The sequence below is a fragment of the Tachysurus fulvidraco genome, chromosome 19, assembly GCF_022655615.1.
Source record: "Tachysurus fulvidraco isolate hzauxx_2018 chromosome 19, HZAU_PFXX_2.0, whole genome shotgun sequence".
NCBI lineage: Eukaryota > Metazoa > Chordata > Actinopteri > Siluriformes > Bagridae > Tachysurus > Tachysurus fulvidraco.
In genome coordinates this window covers 22,642,113-22,656,373 of record NC_062536.1, presented here as the reverse complement: position 1 = coordinate 22,656,373, position 14,261 = coordinate 22,642,113, and the positions used below count along the sequence as shown (strand labels likewise).

General features: G+C 41.1%; 1 protein-coding gene and 1 pseudogene across 2 annotated transcripts in view; both read right to left on the bottom strand.

Annotated features, from left to right (window-relative positions):
* Positions 1–14,261, bottom strand: part of LOC113650183 — a 410,150-nt pseudogene that overhangs the window by 20,390 nt on the left and 375,499 nt on the right.
* Positions 1–14,261, bottom strand: part of si:dkey-97m3.1 (fatty acyl-CoA reductase 1) — a 29,909-nt gene that overhangs the window by 4,653 nt on the left and 10,995 nt on the right. For both annotated transcript variants that reach the window (XM_047803971.1, XM_047803973.1), the window contains 7 exons: positions 13,617–13,792; positions 12,658–12,837; positions 5,365–5,542; positions 4,211–4,255; positions 2,450–2,568; positions 1,256–1,323; positions 888–1,059 (listed from right to left, as the gene is read on the bottom strand). In XM_047803971.1, the coding sequence (XP_047659927.1) occupies positions 888–1,059; positions 1,256–1,323; positions 2,450–2,568; positions 4,211–4,255; positions 5,365–5,542; positions 12,658–12,837; positions 13,617–13,792 (938 nt within the window). The remainder of the gene's footprint in view (positions 1–887; positions 1,060–1,255; positions 1,324–2,449; positions 2,569–4,210; positions 4,256–5,364; positions 5,543–12,657; positions 12,838–13,616; positions 13,793–14,261) is intronic.

The window sequence follows — 14,261 nt, the reverse complement described above, 5'->3', positions numbered from 1 at the left end:
CAAGTTAAAGTTGGCAGTGGTGTTTAAAGCTGAAATAGTTTAATAAACTCTTTAATACAACTAAGTGCAATTCTCACAGAGCGCTCAGCATTTCTACTATTCATTTCAGCTAGTTAAATATATAGTTTTAGGGACCAGATCTATACTATCACCTGAACCAAGACGAGAACTAAAGCTAGAGTCAGAACCTTAATGAAACAGAACCAAACAAGAACTAAAGCCACAACACAACTAACATCAGGGTTTTAGCTAATAAAACTAAAGTGAGAAGTAAAACAAGGCATGAAGCCTGAAACAGAACAAGATGTTCAGGTGTAAATGTGTATGCTCAGGTGTAGTCGCTGCCTCAGGCATCATGCTAACAAACTGCTGAACATGTGCTGCATATGGCACACAAAAGTAAAAACTATTCAGGAGTTTTGAAGTAATCTGTTTTTTTAACGGCCTGAGAGGTCACGACCCTCGGCTTCCCTCATGGAACAAGGAAGCCATTGTGTTTACAACTGATCCTCAACTTATGATTTTATAAATCATGTGCAGTTTCTAGTACAGACTCGTTAATTTGCAAGACTTTCTTAAATTAACGATCTGTGGTTCCACAGTGGGCGGTTTTTGTATTACAAAACTGATTTGTTGCATAAGTTAGTCAGCTGCTCTTGTGCAGTCTTTGGGCAACAGAAGTTACTATAAGGTGCAGACCTGCAGTCAGTGTGGTTACATGAGACTAGTTCGGGTGTGATTGTGTATCCGTAGGATTATCAGCGTGTGTTCATACATGCATTCGGGTGTAATCACTTTTGTGTTCAACCGTATAAGCAGGTGCATGTTTAATATATATGATCGTGTGCATAACGGAACTCCAGGGGGCGATGTTCACAAGTTCTTACTGAGGTTTTTGTCCAGACAGTCTCAGGAACAAGTCGTAGAGGAGTGCAGGGAACTTGTGGCTAACCAGGATCCAGTACTGATTAATCAGGTAGTTTGAGGTAATGTTAGCGTTGGGCCGACGAAACGCCTGCTCAAGAGGATTCCGCTTAAACGTTGACATCACATGATGCTCTGATGGTAACAGCAATACAACATCAGTTTAATCAGGTTATTTTTAGCATACCTAATTAACACATCCTAGAACACGCCATGGTATAAAATTAGTTAAATGCTGAATGCAACAGTTTCTGCTGATCTATAAACATGCATATTAAACAGAGGGTTCGTTTAGATTTACAGCTGTACGATGTCCGTGTTGTGTACGTACCGATCTCTCCCCAGTGGAAAGGGTTAATGCCTCCTGTTGTACAGTTATAAACCAGAGCAGACTTCGGTCTAAAAACATACACAGGAAATAGAAATATCCTTATTTAAATAAATGGATGAAACTCAACCGAGTTACTGTTAAGTTTCCTAACGCAGTTTGTGAATTTGGTGAGAATCTAATTTTGGGAAATGTTTGGCCCAAACACAAGGTGTATCTGATTTTAAGCACAATATAATAACTGTACTGTGTATTAATGCACCAGGTTATAAATGAGTAAAAGTTATTCTTAAGCCATTGATCTGTCCATAGAATAAAATTACTTTTAACACAAAGATTTTAAAAATAAATAAAAACATGAATTTCATTTCCCAAATTTGCTTTTTTTGTGCGGTCGTCAAAACAAAGTGGAGGTAGAGATTTTACTGAGACCTGGCAACCCTGCAGAAACACTGGACTTTTATTACAGCTTAATTATTATCAGACTTTTTTTTTAACACTAAATCAATTTATGAGAACAAATTGATTTAATTCCCATAATGATGAAGCTTATTTTAGCTGCAGGAAAATGGTATAAATTATAAATGTATTATAAATGTGTTGTGATTGAACCCTTACACAAGATGGACACCTGTAACACACACGGGTGGTTTTAACAAAATCATTTCAACAGTCTGTTGTAATATGTAACTTTACAGCAGGAGATTGCACACAGGTACGAGTTCATTGGTTGTGAAGCAATGTATTTCCCAGTATGGTGGAATCTGCGGACGTTTGGTAAGCTTAGATACTGTGTGTGTTTTCTTGCACAAGTTTCAATCTTCCCATTTCTAAATATAAAAGTTGTGTAATTAGACTGTTGGCCATTTAAACACAAACAAGGGACACGCTGATGGACTATTAACCATAATATTAAGTGTTAGTGTGTATTAACCATAATGCTTAGTGTGTGTGTGTATACCTGTGTGTGTGTGTGTGTGTGTGTGTGTGTGTGTGTGTGTGTGTGTGTACCTGTGTGTGTGTGTGTGTGTGTGTGTACCTGTGTGTGTGTGTGTGTACCTGTGTGTGTGTGTGTACCTGTGTGTGTGTGTGTGAGTGTATACGAGAGTGTGTGTGTGTATACGTGTGTGTACCTGTGTGTGTGTGTGTACCTGTGTGTACGTGTATGTGTGTGTGTGCCTGTGTTTGTGTGTATACCTGTGCACTGCAGTGTACCATCCTGCAGCAAGTGTGAGGTTGATCACAACATCAACTGGAATCAGATCTGCTACTGCATCATTACTGGCTCTCATTGTCCTCAAGATGCCCTTTCCTGCCTGTACATGGAAACACACACACACACACACACACACACACACACACACACACACACACACACACACACACACACACACACACACACACACACACACACACACACACAGAGATACACACACACACACACAGATATACACACACACAGATACACACACACACACACACACACACACATACACACAGACATAAACACCCACAGACACAAACACACACACACAGATATACACACACACAGATACACACACACACAGATACACACACACACACAGATATACACACACACAGATACACACACACACACACACACACATACACACAGACAAACACCCACAGACACAAACACAATAGTATTTTCAGTATTCAACCATACATTTTTGCACATACTGTCCAATATTTCAGTCATTTGCTGTTTTTTGCACAACTCTATATATTATCCCAAAGACCTGCTGCTAAGAAACTGTGTTCATTCTGTTACTGCACCAAATATTGTGGGAACATTCAGTATTTACACTCAGTATTTACACTCAGTATTTACACTCAGTATTTACATTCAGTATTTACACTCAGTATTTACACTCAGTATTTACACTCAGTATTTACACTCAGTATTTACACTCAGTATTTACACTCAGTATTTACACTGGTCGTCGGCGCTGTTTCTGTTTATTGTCTTTTGTGTATTGTATTTGTTGTACTTTTGTATTGTCTTGTAACTTTATGTCTGCACTGTCTTTTGTCCTGCACTGTTTTTTGTCCTGCACTGTCTTGTTTGTCTTGTCCTGCACTGTTTGCACCAGGTTGCACAGCTGCACTTTATGTGGCTAAGACTACTTACATGTCCTTAGCCCTGTCTTTATGTAGCTCCCTGATCCTGGAGGAACGTTGTGTCATGTCACTGTGTACTGTAACAGTTATATATGGTGTAATGACAATAAAAGCTTCTTGACTTGACTTGATACATCTATTTAGCCATTTAACCCTTCATCTAGCTGACTCCAGACCTGTCTCTCTGACTATATGTGCACACAGTATGTCTGTGTGACAGATGTATATACACTCACTGTCCACTTTATTAGGGACACTTATACATTAATCCTGAGACATCACCAGTTAGACTCTGTGATACTCAGGAGATCAGAAGTCCTTGAACCTCACACCAATACCACATTTAACTGACTGTATATTACAATCACACCCCCAGTGTCACCCATATGAGGATGGGTTCCCCCTTGAGTCCGGTTCCTCTCAAGGTTTCTTCCTTTACCAATTTAAGGCAGTTTTTCCTTGCCACTGCTGCCTGAGTCACCTCAGACTTGCTCATAGGGGAATAAATACATACACACTGTGAACTATATACATCTAATAATAATCTAGAATTTTTATTCTGTTAATTCTTATTTCTTTTATTATTCGTTATTTCCTTTATCATTCCTTCTGTTTACCTTCTACTCTGTGTTTATGTTCTGTAAAGCTGCTCTGAGACAATGTCTATTGTAAAAAGCGCTATACAAATAAACTTGTACTGAGTTGAATTAATGCAGACAATCTTGCACACACAGGTAAAGAGCTTAAATTAGCTGTGTGTGTGTGTGTGTGTGTGAATTAGGTGACATAAATGATCGACATCACAGATGTAATTACCGCAATAAAGACACCACTCGGACCATTGAAGTTGTCAATCCAGCCCTAGAGAGAGAGAGAGAGAGAGAGAGTCATACGGACAAAAGGATGAGTCTGATTTAGATATTGAATTGCTATGAGTGAGCTGTGTGAGGAGTGAGCAGTGTGAGGAGTGAGCAGTGTGTGTTGTGAGGAGTGAGCAGTGTGTGTTGTGAGGAGTGAGCTGTGTGAGGAGTGAGCTGTGTGAGGAGTGAGCAGTGTGAGGAGTGAGCTGTGTGAGGAGTGAGCAGTGAGCCGTGTGAGGAGTGAGCAGTGTGAGGAGTGACCAGTTTGAGGAGTGACCAGTGTGAGGAGTGAGCCGTGTGAGGACTGAGCCGTGTGAGGACTGAGCCGTGTGAGGACTGAGCCGTGTGAGGACTGAGCCGTGTGAGGACTGAGCTGTGTGAGGACTGAGCTATGTGAGGACTGAGCAGTGTGAGGAGTGAGCTGTATGAGGATTGAGCCGTGTGAGGATTGAGCAGTGTGAGGATTGAGCAGTGTGAGGACTGAGCCGTGTGAGGAGTGAGCCGTGTGAGGAGTGAGCCGTGTGAGGAGTGAGCCGTGTGAGGACTGAGCCGTGTGAGGACTGAGCCGTGTGAGGAGTGAGCTGTGTGAGGAGTGAGCCGTGTGAGGATTGAGCAGTGTGAGGATTGAGCAGTGTGAGGACTGAGCCGTGTGAGGAGTGAGCCGTGTGAGGAGTGAGCCGTGTGAGGAGTGAGCCGTGTGAGGACTGAGCCGTGTGAGGAGTGAGCCGTGTGAGGAGTGACCTGTGTGAGGAGTGAGCCGTGTGAGGACTGAGCAGTGTGAGGACTGAGCCGTGTGAGGACTGAGCAGTGTGAGGACTGAGCCGTGTGAGGACTGAGCCGTGTGAGGACTGAGCCGTGAGTGTTGTGAGGAGTGAGCCGTGTGAGGAGTGAGCCGTGTGAGGAGTGAGCCGTGTGAGGACTGAGCCGTGTGAGGACTGAGCCGTGTGAGGACTGAGCCGTGTGAGGACTGAGCCGTGAGTGTTGTGAGGAGTGAGCCGTGTGAGGAGTGAGCTGTGTGAGGACTGAGCTGTGTGAGGACTGAGCAGTGTGAGGACTGAGCAGTGTGAGGAGTGAGCTGTGTGAGGAGTGAGCTGTGTGAATAGATCTCACAGGGAAAGGTTCCTGCCAGCTGGCCCCAACGATAGACGGCCTGATGATCCCCACATTCAGATTTCCACTCTCCCGCTGCACCACACACTCTGCCAATGCCTTGGTGTAAGTGTACGTGTTCGGCCAATCACCGATCAGCTTTGGTGTGATGTCCCGGACAATTGCATCATCCATCCACCTTAGTAACACATACAATCTTATTTACACCACATGGAAGATGCTGAAAACATAACACACAAATTTTATATAATCTGCACTAATAAATAATGTCTATAACGTCTTAAATGCACCAATATAAATATCAGAAATCGGTTCTGCGCTCGGTTCTGCGTTCGGGTTCTGTGCTCGGGTTCTGTGCTCGGTTCTGCGCTCGGTTCTGCGTTCGGTTCTGCGCTCGGTTCTGCGCTCGGGTTCTGCGCTCGGGTTCTGCGCTCGGGTTCTGCGCTCGGGTTCTGTGTTCGGTTCTGTGCTCGGTTCTGCGTTCGGGTTCTGTGTTCGGTTCTGCGCTCGGGTTCTGCGCTCGGTTCTGCGTTCGGTTCTGTGCTCGGTTCTGCGCTCGGTTCTGCGCTCGGGTTCTGCGCTCGGTTCTGCGCTCGGTTCTGACTAATCCCATTATTTATTTACAGTTTTAAAGCTGTCAGTGGGACTAGAAAAGGAAAAAAACATTACCGATTAAATAAAATAAGATATTAATAAGATATATTAACACTCTCTAAAAAAGAATTTCATATAAAACGTTTTAAAGCCATTAGGTTTGTTTCTGTATAAAATCTTTAACAGTATTAAAATGAGTCCAAGATGTGTTTAATAGCTAAAACTGTCTGACATTACAGCAGACAGAAGGTTCTTTATTTTTCAGTATAAACCCAAGTCCTGAATGACCTACATGACACTACAATATAAACCCAAGTCCTGAATGACCTACATGACACTACAGTGTAAACCCAAGTCCTGAATGACCTACATGACACTACAGTATAAACCCAAGTCCAGAATGACCTACATGACACTACAGTGTAAACCCAAGGCTAAGTCCAGAATGACCTACATGACACTACAGTATAAACCCAAGTCCTGAATGACCTACATGACACTACAGTATAAACCCAAGTCCTGAATGACCTACATGACACTACAGTATAAACCCAAGTCCAGAATGACCTACATGACACTACAGTATAAACCCAAGTCCAGAATGACCTACATGACACTACAGTATAAACCCAAGTCCAGAATGACCTACATGACACTACAGTATAAACCCAAGTCCAGAATGACCTACATGACACTACAGTATAAACCCAAGGCTAAGTCCAGAATGACCTACATGACACTACAGTATAAACCCAAGTCCAGAATGACCTACATGACACTACAGTATAAACCCAAGGCTAAGTCCAGAATGACCTACATGACACTACAGTATAAACCCAAGGCTAAGTCCAGAATGACCTACATGACACTACAGTATAAACCAAAGGCTAAGTTCAGAATGACCTACATGCAGTGTTGTATAAAGTACCTGAAAGCAATACTTGAGTAAAAGTACAAGTATCGTACTAGAAAAAGACTTCAGTAGAAGTGAAAGTCACCTTTTAGAATATTACTGAAGTAAAAGTCTTAAAGTATCTGATATTTACTGTACTTAAGTATCAAAAGTCATTTTCTGATATTTAATGTACTTAAGTATTTGAAGTAAAAGTAAAAAGTAAAATGTCAGTGATTTTCAGTAGGTATAAGATCAGGGGCAGTTCTAGGGTTTCATCTTTAGGGGTTTTATCCCTCAGTGAGAATTTAAAACAAGAAGACTTTTATATTATATATTATATGACTACACAGTAAGCCAAAAGTTATGGTGTTATTAAATGGTAAAAGTGGACACCAAAATGTTATGTATGATGTAATGATGTCAGTCTTGAATCAGATCAGTTCATGTGTGTGTGTGTTCTCTACAAACAGTGTGTCCGATGAATGACGTCATTAATAAACTAATATTCACAAAGAACAAAACAATAAATGTTATTTTTATTTAGTATTGATGTTGCATTAATATTGTGTTTGTGCTACAACTCTGGTAATAAGAATAGTGACATTTCACTGCTTTTGGTTGCCCCCGTTATAGATAAACGCCCCCAGCTCTGACTGCGCGTGCACGCTGCGCGTACCTGTGCTTCTCCGTACAGCCTGCGGAGCGTAATACAATCTAGGAGCAGTGATACACCAAACCTCCCTTATTACAGTCACACACATTTCTGCTGACTTTATTTTGTAGTAACGAGTAACGAAGATGTTTAGTGGGAATATAACGGAGTAAAAGTTTACATTTATCTCAGAAATGTAGTGGAGTAAAAGTGAAAGTTGTCATAAATTTAAATAGCGAAGTAAAGAACAGATACGTGACATTTCTACTTAAGTACAGTAACGAAGTGTTTTTACTCCGTTACATTACAACACTGCCTACATGACACTACAGTATAAACCCAAGTCCAGAATGACCTACATGACAGCACAATATAAACCCAAGTCCAGAATGACCTACATGACACTACAATATACACCACAAGATCATGTCCAGGTCTGAGGATAACAAAGAGGTCTAGTTATAATGGGCTTTATTTCATAAAGCTTGTTGTTTTTGAACGCATCCCATTCCATTTGCCACTTGTTAGATATGCAGGAGTTCACTAGGGGTTTGATCTCAGGGTGGAATCTGGCACTCTTTAGTTTGAGGAGAGAGAAAGCTTTGTTAGCGATGATGTGTGTATGACCTGGGATCCAACAGGTAGACCATGATCAAAGTTTCTCCAAAGTAAAATATCAACTTTAGATTAAATATTTGTAATTATGGGGCGGTCTGTGGTCTGGGCTTAAAGACAAGATCTTGAGTCAGAAAATTGTAAAAACGTTTGTCCTAGGGTTAGGACATGGTTGGTTGTCCATTTTCTATCTTTTCCAGGGCCAAAAGTAACACCCAAGCTTCAGCTGTTGAACATTCTCCTGGAATGTAGATACCATAATGCTGATCTCCAGTGACGTGTTTGTATCGATCAGTACAAAATCATTTGTTTAAGGAGGAAGAAGACAAAGCTTCATCTTGGTTAAATTGTCCAAAGTGATGTCCAGGTTTTCTAGAGGAGACTTTAACTAAATACCAAAAATTTTTTTTCTTCATATAAGTGAAGATGTTCATGGTGAGAACCTGTCTGGACTGTTACGTTTAACTGCGTATTTTACAGCAGGTTTCTGACGTCTGTTCTGGAGTGAAGGTTCTCAGACTTGTGTGTAAAGGCTCTGAACAGGAGCAGCTCTAAATGCACTTCTCAGTCGTGTCGCTTGATGTTTGGTGCCCAACATATACAAGTGGCTAGCATACGTACTAGAGTCACACTAAAGGCTTGTATACTCCAGCTGGGATCTGACTGTTACTCTGTGAAGACAAAAGAGCACGGTGAACTTTCCCAGAACTTTTATTCAATTTCTTTACAACATTTTATCCTCAAGCTTTTCATGTGTGGAATATAAGAATGTTTGTGAAAACAAATTATTATTCCACACATAAAAGTCCAAGGATTTCAGTTCGGTTTTTCATCCAAGAGTAAGTCTGGGTCAGGATTTGGGGAGCGCAGAAAACTTGAAGCTTTTCATACGTGTCCACTTATTTGTCGTATTTATCAACATATCAACATATACACTACAAACTGTATTGGGATTTATAACATTTGCTATAATGATGTAATGTTAAAGACAGAACGGTTTGTTAAAGGACTCGTAGCACTTGGAGATTTTATAGAGTCCTTACTGCCAGAACACAGAACTTCTGTTGGATAAGAAACTGTAAATACGAATTTTCCAGGTTGTACAGATGAAGGCTACCGTATCTAATGTGGTACAATAAGCCTGTAGGTCGGAGCAGACGGCTACAACATGTCTCTGTGTAGCTCACGTTTAAGACATTTTATATTTTGGATTTCTTTTCCTTTGGTGTTTTGCTGAAGCTGGACGAGATCCTGTACAGTAATTACATTTTGATGGTTTTGCCTCAGGTCCTTCTTCTCCCCAATTACAGCAGATATTTTTATTTTACACCCAGAAGAACCTTGAACAGGCATCAGGCAGTAAAAACATTTCAGGAGATAACAGTCAAATGTCCATTCAGATTCGTTCTGGAGTGTGTGGCTTGCTGTAAGTAATGAGATGTGCCAGCGTTTATTGGTCTGAGCTTATTTCAGCTTCATCCACGTCATGTAATTCTCTGGTGTGAGTTACTCCTTTGTGGTGGTTTAGATGAAGGTGATCGAAGGCTTTTGTTTTTGTACACATCAGATTATCAGCCTGGGGTTTCTTTATGCATTCCACAAGGATTTGACCTTCTGTTTAACATCAGTGACTGTTTGTGTTATACAATAAATTCATGTCTGTATGGTGACGGGATCATTCGGTAAGGGCCGTGTAGCGTCTGGTACAGGTCATTTAGATTCCAGGTCCCAGACACCCTAAACTTCAGCATCTAATCTTCAATCAACTGATGAGCAACCCAGTTTTACACACACACACACACACACACACACACACACACACACACACACACACACACACACACACACACACAATGAGACATTCCTTTTACTAATAAAACAAGTAGATAAGATACTCTAAGATTCTTATTCTTATAACCCTGCTGTAATGTGTTTCTTCTTTAAGGCTTGCCTGACTTAAAATTATTTGCTCCTTACTTTCCTGACAGGGGTGAATTTTATTCATGTGTCAGAACACAACACTGTAGTAACATCAGTTACCCTTCGATTACTGATCTGTGTATATAATGTACCGCTGCCTTTATACCGTCATTACCCGTCATGTTTAGTATCCAAATGACCACAAAATTATCGGTTACTCTTTTCTCAAGCACTGGTGTATTTTATTTGAGCACTAAAGGCGCCATACCGTCTTAATACACACTGGATCAAACTTTAAAGTCATCTAAAAGTTTGATAGCTAAACTACGCCCACAGACACCTGAAACAAAGGGAGTTTTTCCCTCCGAAATCTTGGCCGTAGTATTGGTCATCTCCCCAAAGATGGGTGGAGTTCGCGACCTTTAAATAGTCACAAACACCACTAATCCGTGGTCAGACTTTTGGAACAGCTTGGAGACGACTCCATCTTCCTTCAAAGAAGTTCCAGCAAGCTTCACTTCCAAGAACGACAACTGCTCTGATCTTCAGGAGAACTTGGGAGAACGTCTGACCCCACCCTATCTGACCTCAGAGATTTCTCTGTTGCATCCGGACTCTTGTGCAGTAAGCCAATGCCAGTAACCGTTTCCTTTACCAACCAATTTAGATGTGTATTTTAAGTATGAACCTTGTATTGTGTCTTGAGGTGAATTTAAGTTTCTGTGACGATTTCCCAGTTAGGGTGTGATTAATTTTGAAGTTTAAGCTTGCCATTCCTTTCCTTCCTTTCTCTAGTTTCTTCTTTCCAGTCTCTTCCTCCCTTTCCCCAATTTTAATTTCTTTTGTGTTATTTTATTTTCATCTTCGTTTTCCCTATTTCTTTTGTTTGTTTGTGTAGTTAGTTTTATGTCGTGTTTGTCTCATTCATTAAATGCCATATTATTGCACCACAAGTGATTGTCTCTGAGTATCGCTCACAAACTTAAGGTCCCTGCAACATCAGGTCTGAACTACATGCTGTATTAAGTTAATTTACATTACGGTGTAAAGTAAAAGGGCAGTGAACCTTCCTGAGCCGGGAAGATACCGCCTTCATAGAATTAATAAAGGTTACACGGCCTGTTTGCCGGATGAACAGACCAAATAAGTGTAACGTTAATTCCAGTACTGTTAATTTCAACTTAGGTTAAAATATTTAGGAGTTATAATTACTCAAATATTTACCTTGCTTCGCGAGCCAAAATCGTTACAGCCGTAATCAGCCGTCAGCTGATAAAGATTCAATTTAGAACAAATTTATGCCAGTTTACAGTTTAATTGCTGAGTAAAGAAAAGTGAAAGTACACATTTTGTATTTGAGACATCATCTCAATTCTGCTCAAACATTAGTTTTTTTTAGATCTTTGTTTTTTTAACTATATTTATTTAGTTATTTAATCACTCATTTTCTACCGCTTATCCGAACTTCTCAGGCGTCATCGGGCATCGAGGCAGGATACACCCTGGACGGAGTGCCAACCCATCACAGGGCACACACACACTCTCATCCACTCACACACTCACACACACACTCCAGACAATTTTCCAGAGATGCCAATCAACCTACCATGCATGTCTTTGGACCGGGGGAGGAAACCGGAGTACCCGGAGGAAACCCCCGAGGCACGGGGAGAACATGCAAACTCCACACACACAAGGTGGAGGTGGGAATCGAACCCCCGACCCTGGAGGTGTGAGGCGAATGTGCTAACCACTAAGCCACTGTGACCCCCCTTATATTTAAGTTAGTTACTTTCAATACAATTTATTTGTATAGAGCTTTTAACATTTCCCTTCTCTAAGCAGCTTTACAGAGAAATGGAAACAAAAGAGAGAGAAAAAGAAACAATAATAATAATAATAATAATAATGAGAAAAAATAAGGATTAAAAAAACAAACAATTAAAGTTTATATAATTTTATTTAAAGTTTATTTTAAATTCATTTAAAATGAATTGCAAAAATATTAACTTAAAATACTTTATATCTATCTCTACCCCTAATGAGGAAGCCCGAGGTGAAAAACCCCCTGATGATATGTCCCATTATCTCCTCATCACCTCACAGCCCAACAAAGCCACAGAACTCCTGCAGACATGCACCAGGTGTACAAAGATGTATACTTAAACAAGAAGAACCCAGGGTTCTTATCTGGGAAGGGTTCTGAACCCTAAGCCGTCGGCTTCAGGATAAGAGAAATATGGCTGATTTAATTGATAAAATTGTCCTGACTAGCCACTTGATTGGAACAGGTGCCATCTATAGTGCATCTGAACTGAAGCACCGTGTTGGACCTGTGGACGACGCAGCTATCTGTATACCAGGACCTCTTCATACACAGACACGGGTCACAGCTTACAGCAAAGACGTCGTCCTATTTATCGTGACAAACTGTTTATTTGTAAAATCAGTTTACAATGTTTTATAATTTAAACCCTGTACTGTGTCCCTGCAGCACCAGCACAAACCAACCACAGGGGTCAGCACACACAACGTTATGTAACAAATAATACCATGCAGGGAGCTGTGTGTGTGTGTGTGTGTGTGTGTGTGTGTGTGTGTGTGTGTGTGCACTCACTCCAGTGAATGAATGAGCTTGCTGGGCTCCACAGGTGGGGGGTAGATGACCTCATCAATATGATGGCGGTTGCAGTTGGCGTATGCAGTGGAGATGTGAATGAAGGCAAGCAGCTGCTGCATCTGCTGAGCTAGAGATAAGAGCTGATGTGTCGCAATGACATTCAGCTGCAGAGCATGTCTGATACACACACACACCACACACACACAAATACACACACAAACACACATATACACACACCACACACACACACACATAAATACACACACACAAATACACACGCCACACACACACAAACACACACACACAGACATAAATACACACACACAAATACACACACACACAAACACACACACAGTCAGACCTATGACAGGGGTCTTAACATATATGAGCACTAGATCAGTCAGTAAGAGAACAGAGCCGACACACTGACTCACATCAGATTCTGACAAAACTAAACTACAAAGCCGTTTATGTGACTAACAATAAAGCAGCGACAGTGACACAGTTTAAACATCACTAGTTAACGACAGTAAGAGTTTTTATGTTTATATCATTAATAAAACAGACACAGTTACAGCAGAACAGTCATTTTGTGTCCTCTGTATTTAAGCCTTGTGATTAACGCAGTGATCATTATTGTACAGAATCAGTCACTGAAACGGCTTGTGTTCTTATTCCTGTAATTATTATTATTAAAGTCATCCACATTCCAAAGGTGGTTGTGATCCTGTAAAAATCCTCCACAAGCTCTCTAATGTTCTTCATCTGAGGTGTATCTTCAGGTCTGAGAGACTTTCTACATAATCTACAGAATGTGATTCCGTCTCATTTAGTCTACGATGGACTTCTTAATACAATCCAGATTTTCTTTAAAGAACTTAAACTGAATCTTCAGCTTAGGAAACTGCAAACACGGCAAAGACGAACTGTAAAGGATCGACATTAACACGTCTTACTTGAGCGGCTCGTCGAAGCGTATTGTGGCTGCGCAGTGGAAGATGATGTGAACATGCTGTGTGAGTGTCTGTACATCTTCATCACTCAGAGCGAGTCCAGGCTGAGTTAGCTCACTGCTAACTGGGATGATCTTCTTATGGAAGTCTGGGGTCTCATCCCGGAGCCTGTCAAACAACTGCACACACACACACACACACACACACACACACACACACACACACACACACACACACACACACACACACACACACACAAAGTCAGCAAGTTCAGATATAATAAAGAGATGCTTTGTTTTTGTAAAGGAACAGAGTGCATTCTAGGAGCACAAGAGCACCCGGGTGCCAGCCTACACCCAGCCCTGCAGCACAAATACACCGACTGTGTAAGAAAGAGAAACCATTGTTTACAAAAACTGACTCGTCATGGGCTTAAAAAAACCCCTAAAACCTGCAGCGTACATTTAGGGAGCTAATAATCAATAGCCACAACAAAGGTCCTGAAAAGGAGTCAAACAACTGTGATAATTAGTGACATCATAGGACCACAAGCTGTAAATAAGGGACAATTCTTTTGCATTATCGGTTTAACATGTTTAACAATTTCTTTTAGGGTATGAAAACTTTTGGGCACAACTGTAAACAGGT